The 16,057-nt window shown below is 35.7% G+C and overlaps 2 protein-coding genes across 2 annotated transcripts; one reads left to right on the top strand and one right to left on the bottom strand.

Moving 5' to 3' along the window:
• Window positions 1–7,639: 7,639 nt before the first annotated feature.
• Window positions 7,640–10,022, bottom strand: LOC145004496 (uncharacterized). The gene is made up of 5 exons (XM_078963431.1): window positions 9,692–10,022; window positions 9,170–9,594; window positions 8,955–9,052; window positions 8,595–8,695; window positions 7,640–8,166 (listed from the first exon to the last, which is right to left on the bottom strand). The coding sequence occupies exons 1-5, from the start codon at window positions 10,020–10,022 to the stop codon at window positions 7,640–7,642; spliced, it is 1,482 nt and encodes a 493-aa protein (XP_078819557.1).
• Window positions 10,023–13,259: 3,237 nt separating this feature from the next.
• On the top strand, window positions 13,260–15,857 carry LOC144996963 (pectinesterase-like). The gene is made up of 2 exons (XM_078956777.1): window positions 13,260–14,257; window positions 14,876–15,857. Exons 1-2 carry the CDS (start codon window positions 13,312–13,314, stop codon window positions 15,565–15,567), a joined length of 1,638 nt encoding a protein of 545 aa, XP_078812903.1. The 5' UTR covers window positions 13,260–13,311; the 3' UTR covers window positions 15,568–15,857.
• Window positions 15,858–16,057: the final 200 nt, after the last annotated feature.

The following is a 16,057-nucleotide window of genomic DNA, read 5'->3' as shown; positions in this document are numbered from 1 at the left end:
TTCTTAGTATGTATGCTTATTAGTAGACTTCTTGTAAAATACTTATATTTTAGAAGTATACTTTTTAGTCAGAGCACTCCGGCCCCATTGTATTTATAGTTGTATATCTTTTACTGGTTGATATACTAAGTTCACTATAAACAATGCTCTGATACCAATCTGTCACACCCCCAAACCGGAGCGGCAGAAACGTTCGGGGGCAGAGGACGTCATGCGTAGTATCACAACAATTGAATAATAGTAATCAAAGCAACAACAACCATTGTATTAATAGTAATATGTTTACATTGCATTTGTATCCTACATGATTGACACCAAGAGTAATTAACAATCAAAGACTCGAAGCTACTATGCTCCATCTTCTTGAACCCGGTGCGTGTACTCGTCTACTAGTGTCCTGAGAATACAAGTAGGTTTTGAAAGAGTGTCCGTATAAAGATAGAGAGTTCATAAGCGTTTTGTTTTAGAAAGCTATTATGTGTTTTATCGAAAAGTACGTTATGTTTCTCCTGAAAACCTTATATTTCCTGATGTAATGAAAGTTAAGTAAAAATGATTCTTGCTAGTTCTTCCTGCAAGTACTTAGTGTAGACAAATCATATACAATCCGAACAAACAATCGATTGTATGGTTCTACCCCAAGCCCACAACCAAATAAGGAACAGGAAATGAAGCGGAGGCGACACATTCCACTGGTTGTCGGATCCTCCTGTACATAATCCTGAAGTATTCACTAGGTACTTACAAAGTTAACTGTGTTGGTCCTTTGATATCTGTTGATACTCTTCCTCAAGAAAATCCAATATTTTCTTATGAAATGCATGATTAACCCCTTCCTTCTATGACTTCTTAGTTCATACTAGTTATGTATAAACCAATATCGGATAGACAGTTAATTATGTGGATTTGCCCTAAACCCACAACCAAACAAGGAGCAAGGAATAAGGCGGAAACCACACATTCCACAGTCTATCGGATATTCTTCATACTTAACCCGAGTGCATAAACTAAGGAGTCATGGAATTAATAATGAATGTTCGTTAATTGAATAATGAACCAACTGTTTTTAAACTACTGATGTTTTCCCTCGAAAATCCTATATTTTCCCTAAGTGTAAGTTGTTGAAGTATCTGTTGTGACATCCCCAAAATCACGGCCAGAAAAGACTGGTTTCATTTATGCTTTTAAAATAATTTCAGAGTAAATTCTTTTGATTTAAAAGAGTTGCAGAATTTTTTCACAAAACAAAATATGATAAAATAAAGTTTATCAAAGCATTTCATCAAGAGATGCATTTTCATTATATAAGAATATTCGGGATGTCATGTTCCGATAAACAGACCAAAAGCATAAACAAAAAATATAGACCTCAACAATAGATGTCCTAAAGGCAACCATGAGGGGGATAGATTACACTGGTGAACACATCGTTCACAACACCTATAGGTTATGAACCTGCTAGCGTTCCACAGGACTGTGTAGAAAGAGTCCGTGGTCGTCATCCATACTCCGCTAGATGATTAGGTCAACAACAAAAACATTGAGGCCTCTCATCAGTTTATCACACATCAACTATCTACCCAAGTTCTACCCAACATTTTGTAGATAACAATATACATATGCAACTTGAAAACTGATAAGATATTCATTTAATACTCGTTCCAAAATATACAGATTCATTCCAAGTAATAGATAATATTTATCTATATACACATAACACATATTCACTCGGAGATACTTTATATCTATGTGTTAGAAGAAAAGTAATATACACTCACTTGATCAGAAGATGATCAGACAACACTACGGCTTTAACAATAGTATTCTTCGGTAAATCTGGAAGATCTTCACACGCCGGGCTTCTCACAGGTAAAGCTTCGGCTCAAAAACTCTTTTCTTCTCGGGATCTTTGGGCTTCGGGACTCGCTTCGGGTCTCGGGATGATACTGAGGCTTCGGGGGGTTAAAATAGGGCTTAGAGAGGGTATCGGGAGTGGGAGAGTAAGGGAGTAGCAACCTAAATCGGCTGACCCTTGATTTCTATTTATAGGGTGAGTTTTCTAGGTTCACGTCGTGACTTTCTAATGCTCACATCGTGGGGATTGATCGTCACTGCATGCGTCACTCGTCCACCTGGGTCTTCCAGCTTCGGAAAGGTCAAATATCTGAATTCACATCGTGAACACAGTGTTCACGTCGTGAACTCTGACACAGTACCGGGTTTCGTACCTTGAACTTCAGAAATTCATATCTTTCGCATACGAGCTCCGTTTCGACGTTCTTTATATGCACGCGTAGGTAAAAAAGGATCTACAACTTTCATTTTGACTTCGTTGGCTAATTTTGACTTTATTTTTATTATATTATTTTTAATAGGCCGGAATAGGAAAACTCCGTTAGAAAATCATAACTCCTTCGTCTGACGTCCGTTTTCGTCTGTCTTTCCGTCGTTGCATTACTGTTGATGAGATCTTCAATTCTCATTTAGAAAGTTTTGGCTAAATATCGCTCGATCTCATTTTCGAACTTCGGGCTGTCTACTGCTAGGTCGAAACTTAGAAAAATCATAACTTCCTCATACTGAGTCAGATTTAGACGTTCTTTTTATGTACGCTCTCAGTTTAACGTATTCTACGACTTTTGTTTAGATTACTAAGGCTAGATATCACTCTATCTTAAATTCGTATTTTACATCATTCAGTGTCGTGCCGGTTCTGTCACGAAACTTCGACTGTCGAAGTATGTTACAATGTTGATCGTCCGTAGTATAGTTATAAGAATCCACAGGTGAAACAACCACTCGTTCATGTAATAATATACCTAACAAACAGTCAACAGGGTTAGTAACTATGTGATGACTTATTATGTACATTAGGTTAATATGAAATTAACATCCGACTTGCAGTGGAATGTGTGATTTCCGCCTCATTTCCTGTTCCTTGATTAGTTGTGGGCTTAGGGTAGAATCACCCAATCTACTATTTGTTCGATCTAGATTTCCATAACTCATATGTACTAAGTGATCACAGGAGGGTTTAAACAACACTTTATGGATACAGAACAACATGTTATCAATTAGTTTTATTTATGTAATAAGACTCTTATACATTACTGGTGGTAGCTAGGGTTTTCAAACAGAACAATGCTCAAACAACATAAGTATGGTAGATACTTGTACACCACGATTTGGAACAGATGTAATTCCCGTGCTTCTGGGCTTGTCATTAATAGTAATGTAATATTCTAGGTTAACCTTTGTAACCCGTCTTGAAATAATAAAGATGTATTATCTGAGTATTATGTGTTTTGTGCTTAATTATGTGGCTTAAAGGAATTAAGGATATAAATAAGCATCAAAATGAAATGTTAGATAATCTCGATATCTATGAAGGATGTTGTAGTGGTCGTGACGAGGTTTCCGAATATATAAAGAATGCCGAAATCCGAGTTATACCGAGGCACAAACGAGTCCTAAATGACATATAATGGCATAAATGGGTGTGTAATTAGTGTTTTGGACAACTAACATACAAGGAAACACCCTTAGGGACTAGGGAACACTTAAAACTAAGTGTTATAATCACATGTGATTGACTAAAAGGGGTCAACGGCCAAGGGTTCACTGCCAATGCGAGTGTGTGGCCATGAGTGTATGGCCATGGAGTGTACGGTCGTACACCCATGAAAGAAACATGGAAAAATGGCGATTTAGTCCATGGGGAAGCTAACGGATCTAATGTTCAGCAAGATTACAAACTAGTTTCTCATTTTGGAGGCCCTTAAGGGGTGTTTGGAGGTGTGTAGGGCCATGCATGGGTGTACGACCATACACTCCTTTTGTTCCAGCTAAAAGGTCGATTTTTAGGTAAAACAAGGCTAGGATAGAAGGTTTAGCATGTCCAATTAGGTGATAGAAGCCAAACTCTCACTTTGGAGGGCCTTTAAGGTGTGTACGGCCAACCTTATGAAGGTGTGCGGTCGTACTCCTTCAAAGGATGAAGAACAATGTTTGAAACATGAAGAATCAAGAGGTATTTCAAGTATAACAAGCTAAAGGATGAATTGATTACATTTTTGAAGCCTTTAGAGGGTTCTTGGTTGAAGAATCTAGAGAGAGAAAGTAGTGGTGTGCAGCCAAGGGAAGAAAGGAATAAAGGAAGGGAGGTCTACTCATATATATAAGGGTGAGTGGACCCACCACCTTGAGTGTTCATCCATGAGGGGGGTATACGGCCGTACACCCATGTGTACGGCCGTACACTCCTCATAAAGGAGTATATGGCCTGAAAGGCTACTTTACGACTTTGGTAACTCATCCCTAAACTCAACCTTGGTTGCACTCAAGCTTAGAACACTTAAACGAACCCTTAAACAGTGCTAAAAGATAACATAAGCGAGTTTATCCTTGATTGAATTGAATAGTTATGCAAGATAGAAGTTCTGGATTGTCACATAGTGACGCCAACTTCCAAACCGACAAAGATAATTTCTGCTCTTAGTCGGCCTGGTTGGTTACCCTGAATGGAGGAGCAGTGACATGGAAAAGTTCCAAGCAGGAGACTGTAGCTGATTCAATGTGCGAATCAGAGTACATAGCATCAAGCGAAGCATCGAAGGAGGCGATATGGTTGAAAAACTTCATTGGAGACCTTGGAGACATTCCATTCATAAAGGAGCCTGTGGAGATTTTCTGTGATAATGAAGGGGCGGTTGCCTTAACCAAGGAACCAAGAGATTATGGTAGATCCAAGCATATCGATAGAAAGTACCACTTCATAAGACATCAAGTAGAATAAGGATACCTCATGGTAAAGGGGATATTGTCAGAGGACAACCCAGCAGATCCCGTTACAAAGGGACCGACTAGGAGTTGGTTGTGTATTAATGGCGATAACATTGTCAGAGGACAACCTAACAGATCCAGGCATATTTCCTTCATGGAATTTATCATGAGTAATTGTGAGACAATAATATCATATAATCTTCAAACTAAGATATATGAGTTGTTGACTACGAGTTGGTTGTGCATTGATGGCACGAAAACACATTAGTAACTTGATGTTATAAAACATGTCGTTGTGTATGATTTGATCACTTGTTAGTACAAGCATATAATGTCGAAGTTTATCTGTTCCTTTTATCCTAAGAGGATTAAAAGCGATATCTTAGGCCCCTCGATGATTCTGTTTTGACTATGTGTCGGGCCCGGTCAGAACTAAATCAATGTGTGTAGTTATGTTCTATGTCAGACAAATCGAAAATCAACAAATTATAGGGAAATAAGTATGACTATGTTCCATGTGTTTGTCCACATAGATATCTTGAGAACATAGGAATATATGATCCCTTATCTGAAGGACGAGTCACTGACTAGGTCAGAGTTCGACAACGGCTTTTGAAAGCTTATGATTGCTAAGTCGGATCTTGAAGTCACATTGGCAGCTATAGTTATTAGACTTATCCAAGTGGGAGACTGTTGGATTTGGTGTCTAAGCCCATAACTATAACTGGGATGTACTTGACCCGATTGTAGCATGATCATTTTAGGTTGTCTTCACCATTGCAATTTGATATGATGGACTTTTGAATAAGGTTATTTATGATTTATTAATATAGTAAAAGTATAATACATTAATATGAAATCATATTATTATTTACTTAGTATTGATCAAGACTTAATTTGGAATTAATTTTATGATCAAAAGAGACTAATTAAATATATGGGGATTGATTATGTAAATCAATAATTCTTATAGTGTGGGCTAATGATCCATGATTATGTAGATGGGCTAAACCAATGAAATAATCCATGGATAGTCCATGGAGGTTAGACCTATGAGGCATAAGAATGTGAAAAGTCATGGAGCATTAGGGTTTACAAAGTGTAACCCTAGCATTTGCAAAACTATAAATAGAACCCCCATGAAGCCAAAATTGGTTGCACCTTCGTTGTGATCTAAGAAACTTATTCTCTTAAGCCTCCTTTTGCATATTGGTGTTTGTGAAGCATTATAGGCATCACACTAGGGTTGCTCAAGTTTCAAAGGCCAAGAAATACAAGTCCTTCATAAAGGTATGTCATCTAACTAGTTGTATCATTCAATTGTTCAAATGTATGCTAGTTAGGACAATGCTTTGGAAAAATTAAAAATGCATGTATAATTAGAGAAAACATAGATCAAAAACATTGAGGGTTGCATGTACACCATAGGAGTGTTATAGTACTCAAAACACAACAACAAAGCAGTCTCATATTTTGACTCAGCATCTGAATTTAGAAAAAGCTCCATAGGTATGAGTTCGGTAGAGTAAGATCTATGATATGAGAACGCATGCTTTCGGTAGCATAGGAAGTGTTTGTCGAAAATCGCCACCAAGAAGAACCAAAATTCCACCAAATGCCTGTTCGTTACAGTCCAATACGTTTCACAAAGACCTGTCAAGAAATTCAAAACATGTTCTGTCGCTCATTAGTGCCTTATCCCATATGATAACTGATTTGTGTTGCATAAGATCACCTAGCAATGTTCTCTTCTTTATGTCATACGATCTTTTGTCAATCATATCGATTGGTATCTTAAATCTTGAATGTGCTGTAGTTCCGGAGGGTAGCATCAATGATGTAATCCCAGATGCAGCAACCGGTAAGACAACTTTCCTGATCGATCTAAAATAAGAAATAATGGTAGTCCATAGAAAGGTCTTCCCGATACCTCCATGACCATAAATGATCATCAATATTTGTTTTTTGGTTTGTATGGAGCCAACAACAGTTTAGCAGATCAACGTCCGTTGGCTGTTTAACTGTGGAAGAAGTTGAGCATGTTGGTCAGACAGAAGTTTCTTGTCGTAACTCATCTCCTCAAGCAAAAGATGATTTTGTAGGATAGAAAGGATGGCAGATGATGACATTGGAAAAACAAAATCAGCTAGTGACTTGGAGGGTACAGAGGAACGAAGAGTGTGTTCTAATTCATGAAGTAACTGTTGGAGCACCATATCGTCTGTGACACAGAAGTTCTTATCTGGCATTGTCATGTTTAACCTGTGCAAGTAGTCATCCAACATTTTTTCATGTGTTGCTTCCCATAACAAGCGTGGATTACTAACCTCACAAAAAAGCAGCACAAAGATCAAAGTTGTGATGAGGTTTCCTAAAAAGAAGCTTCAGTGAATGTAATCATCCACTCAATGTCGTCCCCTATTAATGCGTTGCAGGCACTTCTGTAAGTCAGATGAAGACAGCCAGACAAAATGCATAGATCTTCGAATGACGTGCAACCCTTCTGATGACAAAGTAGAATTCAAAGATAGAATAGTTCACCAGATGATGGGAGTACAAACACAACCCAGCCAACCATTTTGGGTGACTCATTGACCCGTTGATCCCACGATTTGGAAGGGACCCACTTATAGGACTTTGGATAGTTGATATATGTCAGTTCACGCCATGTTGGATTTCTTACATTGTTTTCGAACCATGCGAGAAGGGTTGTTTTAGAAGCAAAGGGATTACAGAGCACTTCTTGTATTGTGATGTTCTCTTTGAAGACAATCAGTTGTGTATTCCCCTCATGAACTGATAGAATCTAGACTGGTGGGTGGCGATAATGTATGTAGTAGTTGGTCCTCTATTTGTATCAACCAGTCTTATCATTCGGTTCGCTTTTCTGAATTACATATTTGACACGATCTACTCCTTTTGATATATATTTGAACAGGTGCTTGATCATCATGTTCCAGCCACAATATTCAACGTTAATGTGAGCTTGAAATCGGGAACAAAGTCTTTTATTGTAGGGGACATCATATCCATTATCTATGACAACCCTGCGTGGTGTTGTGTGCCGGGCGGATGAACCACGCTTGTAACGCACGTAACCCTCAGTATCAAAGAATGTAGAATCAAGAAACGACTTTGGGAAATGTTTGCTACATTTGCCATCTTTCATACACAGAGCCTTTTCATTTAGTGGACCACACGAACCATGAATCGTACACGTTGTTATCGTTTCATACAACCGAGGTTCCATCATTGGATATGGCAACTCAACAGTAATATATGTATCCACATCGTCTGGATTCTTGATCCTATATGCACTGTTAACCCAAATCAACGTGTGACAGTGGATAAGACCTCTTTTCTGGAACTCTATGGTATACAAATCTACATGAAGAAATACACATATTATATAAGAAATTACCACACAATTTACTTTTTTACAACAAATAAATAAAAGAAATAGAATATAATGTCATGGACAAATGAGGGACGATAACATAACATTGAACCACATAACATTTGGAAATGACAAAAGGTAAGTTATTTTTTATTTATATGACCATAAGTTGATTATATCTAATGTTGGCATATCTTGCATTGATATAGACATCTTCTTTTGCAAAAAGAACAATGGGTCATATTCAAGGGACACATAAACAATATTGCAGGTACATATCAGTTTCATATATATATATATATATATATATATATATATATATATATATATATATATATATATATATATATACTGAAAAAAGATGATGTGAAAACAAATTGAATAAAATATTTAGCACCAACAGATTTGTACAAACCTGTACTGTAAAGAAATTGTAAAATCATAACAATGACAAGAAGACCTACAGTAGTGACAGAAAACCATACATGCATCAATTTTGCCAAAAGTCTTGTCTTCCTTTAAAAATTTGATAAACGCTTGAACCTTTATCTTAATAACTCTAGCAATGATATCTGCCTTGTTGTGAGGATCTCTCTCACCATGCACATCCATATAACACGTTATTTCTAGTCATTTGACATTACACGTGAATGTTATAAAATATTGTGGATTTCCATATACCCTACATATGGCAAGCACATCCTGATAGTGACTATACATGTAACAAGGACCATCTGTAAAAGATGTGGGTAAGAAGATGCTTTTCCCAACTTACCAGGCTTTCTTATCACCCTTTGAAAGCACATTGTATATACCTCCTATGTATTCCGAACGAAGGTTATCTTGGTGAGTGGTGATATATTCCAGCCATCCCTCCTCAATACAATTATATGCATCTACCAAATATTGTTTAAAGAGCCGAGATGCATTCAAAATAGTAGACCATATGTGTCGGCGACCATGAATCTAATATGCATAATACATATTAACATTAAGATTCCTTGCATTAGCAGAAGTCCGATTACCCAACTTTAAACGCGGAGACCGACCCTTTTCACCATATGGAAACAAAATCGGATATTGCAGCATCATATTATTAGGATGAAGCTTACTAATACGCTGCAGACGACCTGAATTGGAGTGGACTACAATATCATAATTTCTACAATTATTATCATCACCAATTACTATGCAACCCAAGGATCCAGGTGAAGGTAGGTCATATCTATGGTCGGGAACATTGTTAAACAAACAAACAACATATGATGCTAGGTTCATCTCATCAGCAAGCTGTTTTGCAGTCTTGAATGTACACACATATTCATTGTTGTCCTTTAAAAAGGCAACCAGAAACGTAACTATACCCTCATCTAAATCCCTTTTTTCTGTGATTGTCGAAGGCCCTAAACTTGTTACTGACCTAATTCTAGGTGTCAAACAAATACATCTAAAGAAACCTAGGCCCCTTCACAACATCAAGGCAAAGCGATCCAATTTTATGACTAATCTGACCTGAAACGTTAAACACATAGGGACCATGACTATCATTTGGATCCTCATCTACATTTTCTCCAAACCATGTCATAAAGAACATGCTGTTATAAGCTCTAATGTCCCTCAAGAAACGAACGTTATCAAAAAGGGAAATAAATTCAGTTGGTAATCTAGAAGGATAAGGAAGGATAACAACACCAGATTTACAACAGTGACTATATCTCGGGTGATGAGCAGTGGATAGCTTCAGAGACCTTTCATCAAACCAGAAATAGGAGCCACAAAATTCACAAATGCAGTTATAGTCACCACAATCGAGATACTTGAGAAGAACACCAACTGACCGCATTTGTCGAGATCACCGACTATGACCAACAACAGAGGGAACATCGACAACCAAAGAGGAACCAACATCAGCCCGAATAGAAAAGGACCCAACATCAACATACCTTCGCTTACCACGACCAGACATATGAAAAGAAACCAAACAAAACAATCTGAAGAACCCAAAAAAAGGACAGTCGAAGGATTTTACCTGCGATTAGAAGAGGAAACAGAAAGGAAGAAATCGAAGACAAAGATAGATACAAACAGAGATACAAAAGGAATGTCGGTAATATAAACATGGATTAGAATAACAAGAATCCAAAGCTGAATGGGCGAAAAAATAGTGAAGAAAGCTGTGAGGAACACGTGTCCATAAAGAAATGAGAAAATGGCATAAAATGTCTCACACAAATATCGGCAACAACAAAGCCAGAAGAGAACACATACCCATAAACAAGACCAATTTTTCCAAAACCTTAGGAAATTTACTGTTCCTAAGGATGATCCTTATATATATATATATATATATATATATATATATATATATATATATATATATATATATATATATATATATATATATATATATATATATATATATATAGGTTCAGGTTCATTTGAGATCATTCTAATTTTGTGAGACCGTGAGACCAAATCTAAAAATAATTTTAAAATGCAAAATAAATGGAAAAATCCAAAAATTCTTTTTTTTTTAAATATTATTTTCGGAACTTGAATTAACTAAAAAAAAATAAAAAAAAATTAAAAAAATCCGTGAAATATTCTAAATAGAATATTACACTGACATATTCTAAAAAATAATTTTAAAGTGCAAAATAAATGGAAAAATCTAAAAATTCTTTTTTTAAATATTATTTTCGGAACTTGAATTAACTAAAAAAAATAAAAAAAAAATTCTATTTTTTTTGAAAAATACTGAAATATTCTAAATAGAATATTACACTGTACATATTCTAAAAATAATTTTAAAATGCAAAATAAATGGAAAAATCAAAAAAATCTTTTTTTAAATATTATTTTCGGAACATGAATTAACTAAAAAAAATAAAAATAATAAAATAAAAATAAAAAAAATAAAAAAATGCGTCTCATGGTCTCACAAAATATAGGTGGTCTCAAATGAACCTAACCCTATATATATATATATATATATATATATATATATATATATATATATATATATATATATATATATATACCTAACAACCTTATATAAGCTTAGGTACCTAACCACATCATACTACGTAATTTTTGTATCATATTTGCATTGTTATCACCTAATGTTCTTAAAATTCAACCTCATAACTTGATTGTTTACAAAATATTTGGATTTTCACCATTATCTTACTTCAAATGACGTTTTTTCTATCGGAGACCCCCTGGTGGGCTTCATATACTACCCTTACAAATCAAATGATGTAGGAGGAATATAATGGTGAATGTCTGAAAATTTTGAAAGTAAATCAAGTTAAAAGTTGAAGTTTAAAAACCTTAGACCATTGCATTGGAAATATAATGCAAAACAATATAGTATAATGTGGTTAGGTACCTAAGCTTATATAAGGTTGTTAGGTATATTCACTTTTCCATATATATATATATATATATATATATATATATATATATATATATATATATATATATATATATATATATATATATATATATATATATATATATATATATATATATATATATATATCACAATGTCAATCAACATCTATTATGAAGTCCATAACATTATTTGTTACTTTATTCGATTAAATGGTCGATTCCATAACAAACAATCAACGTAACAATTCAATCTTCTAAACTCTAATTGAGGTGATTAAGTTCAAAAAGAATTACAACAACTAAACTTGATTTTCTAACGGAAATCATATAGATAAAAAAGAAAAATAAACATAATCAACAACTTAAGTAGAAAATTCAAAGTCATTCACATGATTATATGATTATATACTGAATGACGAATCTTGTGATTTGGCAAAAAAAATGCATAATACTAAACAGAAACGACAATTAAATACTTGCAAACGAAATAAAATCGGATGTTTTGATGCCACGAACCCAAAAAATCCTTCAAGTCGCCCTTCTCGTTCTTTTTTCTCTTATAAATACTTATGCGTGATATGTGTAATGTGTCCCCTAAAAGTAAGAACCGAATCCCCCTTTTTGCGTGAAACGTGTTAAGCATCCCACCATCATGGGCCTACTTAGATGTCATTTAAATTATATAGTGGGCTTTCAAAACCAACAAATGAGCTAACTATATAGGCTAAAATAAATCAGTTTTATTGGCTGGTGTTGTTGGTAAATGGACAGAATTTTTGTTGTTCACGAAGCCCATACGATCGTTATCCAAAAATCCAAATCTAATCTCCTTGACGGATTAAATATCTATAAGTTAGGAAGATGTCTACACGTAAAATTTCAGCTCAATCAGACTATGTTTTCCTTTTAATCCAATCACTTAATCAAACCCGTACAATAATGTCAAAAATCCGAAAATTCATTTATTTCATTTTCTTTTTTGTGCTTGATCACCATGTTGCTATGGAATTCAAGCGGTTGCAAGGCTTTCTATGTGACTTCATTGGTGCTCAAAATACCATCACCCGTTTGCATAAATCAACATAAGCGGCATAACATAACTTAAATGAGTAAAATTGTCTGCAACAAGCTATATTTGAAAGTGTCAAAAGAATGTAAATTATTCAAAAACTAATATAGCATGCCTGAATTGCAAATATATAAAATCTAACATGAATATAAAATATTAAATTATACACATGGTAAATATACACAAGATATTGTGAAAATGAATAATAAAATACTAAAATGATGTATATCGGTCACAAAAGTTAAGAGTCTAGGGTACTTCGTTGAGTAGCGCATTAGGTGGGTATAAGTAAATAAGGAGGATCCTATAAATTAACAAAACAATTGATATATATTGATAACACATTTACAATTTGCATCATAAACAATTCAAACAACCACAATACATTAGTGAAATAAAATATTCAACATATAACTACCCTTTTGACATATGGATTAAATGTGTGTACATTAAAAGAAATATCTTATGGACGTTATATGCAACTTCCTTTGTGGTTTTTCGTCGACCCTCCTTTCTACGCTCTTGGCTTTCTATTTCCTATTCAATATATTTTACCAACAGCTCTAATTTACTAATTGAATAGAACTAAATATGCTCTTGAAAATAAACAATAATATATATAGACATACACACAGACACATACACAATCAAACAAGTTGGTGTCACTATGTCCAACTCCAACAACAAAAACCACACACTTTTATATCTTTTTGCTACCCTCCTGCTAACTTCTCCTATCCTTGGAACTCATCGTTCAGACTCCAACATTATCAAATCCTCGTGTGCCATAACCTTATACCCCGACATATGCTATTCTACACTCTCCTCCACCAGAAACCTTGCAACTAGAAAGGATGTAATCCAACATGCTATCCATAAAACAAAAGAAATCATCCGACAAAACTTCATCACCATAAAGAAGCTCATGGTCACTGTCAATCTCACCAAACGCGGCAAAATTGCACTCCATGACTGCTTAGAGATGATAGCTGGAACTCTTGAAGATCTCGACATGGTGATCCGAGACCTGGAGGCATATCCAAGCAAGAAATCCCTTCAGGAACAAGCCGATGACCTCAAAACCCTCATGAGCACCACCATTACCAACAAGGAAACCTGCTTGGATGGCCTATCGCACGATGCAGCCTGTCAGCATTTGCGCAAATCAATTATTCATGGTCAGGATCTCGGGGGAAAGATGTGTAGCAATGTTCTTGCTATGATCACGGACATGACGAACATAGATATGGCCAACAAGCTGGCTGAGTCGAATGTACGAAAGCAAAAGGAGGAAGAGTTGATGAGGCAGCCGGAGTGGTTGTCTAGGAAAGACAGGAGATTATTGTGGGGGAAAGTAATGAGGCCAAACGTGATTGTGTCGAAGAATGGTAAGGGAAACTATACTACGGTGGCCGAAGCCGTGAAGGCAGCGCCATTCAGTAGCAAAAGCAGGTTCGTGATAAAGATATTGGCAGGGGTGTATAGGGAGCATGTTGAAATTCCAAAAAACAAAACCAACTTAATGTTTATTGGGGCGAATAGAAATAACACAATTATTACTGGGAATTTGAGCGTCGGCGGCGGCAGCACAACCTGGAAATCCGCAACCGTAGGTTAGTGTACGCAATCTTTGCGCATGTGTTTTTCTTGTTTTTGGTCGAATATCCTTGTAAGGGTGTTGCTAATAAGACACTCTTGGACACCTCATTGATCACTTTTTAAAAAATCAACCAATAATTAACTGCTTATAATCAACTTTTTCGGAAAACAATACAATTTCAACCAATAAAAATATTAAAAAAATTAATTAGGGTGTCCATATGTTTTTTTAGCCAATCCCTTTAAGAAATAACAAAATATGTATATGCATAATACCCGTAGAGCATCCACAATCCATTAAACTCTATAAAATTCAATGAATTATCACATCATCCATTAACTACCATTACATCAATACCCACAAACCCACAACCCATTAAACTCTTATTCAATCACGATCTCTTCTATTGAACCATTCAATGATCATTCAACTCATTTATTTAACTTTACTCCATATCATCACCCATACTCCATTCAACTTTTATTCAATCTTATACTCCTGTGTTGTGATGCTCTTACCAACCAAGGTTAATGCATGCCCGTTGGAACTTTTAGCATAATCATGCATGGTTTTACCATAACAATTATATGATGGAGTAATGAATTGTAGCATGCATATATATTGACGACAGCGGTTAATGGTAAAGGATTCTGGGCACGTGATATAACATTTCAAAATTCAGCCGGAGCTGCGTTGCATCAAGCCGTGGCACTACGTGTTAGTTCTGATTTATCGGCATTCTATAGATGTGGTATACTCGCATACCAAGATACCCTTTATGTCACCTCCGGACGTCAGTTCTTCGTCAACTGCATGATTGTCGGCACTGTTGATTTCATTTTTGGTAATGCTGCAGCTGTCTTCCAATTTTGTAACATCCTCGCCCGTCGTCCTGATCCCCACCAAGGAAACATGCTCACTGCTCAAGGCCGAACTGATCCTCATCAAAACACTGGGCTCGTCATTCAGAAGTGCAAACTCGGTGCAACCTCCGACCTACAACAAGTTAAAGCCGATTTTAAAACGTATCTTGGAAGGCCATGGAAGAACTATTCAAGAACGGTGATCATGGGATCCTTAATTAGTGACGTTATAGATCCTGCAGGATGGTCCCCTTGGAAGGGAACTTTCGCACTAGACACTTTGTATTATCGAGAGTACCAAAACACGGGACCTGGGGCTGATACGTCAAAGAGGGTAAAGTGGAAAGGTTGGGGTGTGATGAAGAATAAGATTGAGGCTATACCTTTCACTGTTGGAAGCTTCATCAATGGTTGGACTTGGTTGCTATCCACTGGCTTCCCTGTCTGGCCTCTTTGGTAATGGTAAATGATATTTAGCTAATTATTACACCTCTAAACTAGGCCATGGCAATTTCCTTAGTTTTCTTGTGATTTTTGTGGATCAAGCAAAAAGTTTGATAGGCTAGGGAAGGAGTTTGTTAAACGGTCGATACCGTCAAACGGGAAAATATAGTCATTTTTTCTGTTTTGTTTTTTTGATGATAGGTCATTGAAAAATGTGAGATTCAAACTTGCGTCAACTTTATTTTGAAGTGTTTCATATAACAGGTGATGATCAATTGATAACCCGTAAAAATATAGTTATTTTACCATGAATTAGATAGGTTTATTGGATGTGTAACCTTTAACCTTCAAGTCCGTCTTTCTTATTTTTAGCATTTTGTTCTTTGTTATTTGTAATAAAATTGTTGGTGGGTAAAATTAGAATATTATTGAGGATTCAAACGATGGATGTCCGGTGTTGAGTGTTATGTATTTCTTTGATAATTTATATTTATTATATCTCTAAC

The sequence above is a fragment of the Lactuca saligna genome, chromosome 1 (assembly GCF_052625555.1).
Source record: "Lactuca saligna cultivar CGN05327 chromosome 1, ASM5262555v1, whole genome shotgun sequence".
In the NCBI taxonomy this organism is placed as follows: Eukaryota; Viridiplantae; Streptophyta; class Magnoliopsida; order Asterales; family Asteraceae; genus Lactuca; species Lactuca saligna.
Note: the sequence above shows the minus strand (reverse complement) of the source record. Positions and strands in the feature narration are given on the sequence as shown.

Coding starts and splice junctions, on each gene's coding strand:
- LOC145004496 (XM_078963431.1), bottom strand. CDS start 10,022: ATGCGGTCAGTTGGTGTTCTTCTCAAGTATCTCGATTGTGGTGACTAT. Junction 8,696..8,954: donor AAGGGTGATAAGAAAGCCTG/GTAAGTTGGGAA, acceptor AAATTTTTAAAG/GAAGACAAGACTTTTGGCAA. Junction 8,167..8,594: donor ACAATTTCTTTACAGTACAG/GTTTGTACAAAT, acceptor TTCTTCATGTAG/ATTTGTATACCATAGAGTTC.
- LOC144996963 (XM_078956777.1), top strand. CDS start 13,312: ATGTCCAACTCCAACAACAAAAACCACACACTTTTATATCTTTTTGCT. Junction 14,258..14,875: donor CTGGAAATCCGCAACCGTAG/GTTAGTGTACGC, acceptor TATTGACGACAG/CGGTTAATGGTAAAGGATTC.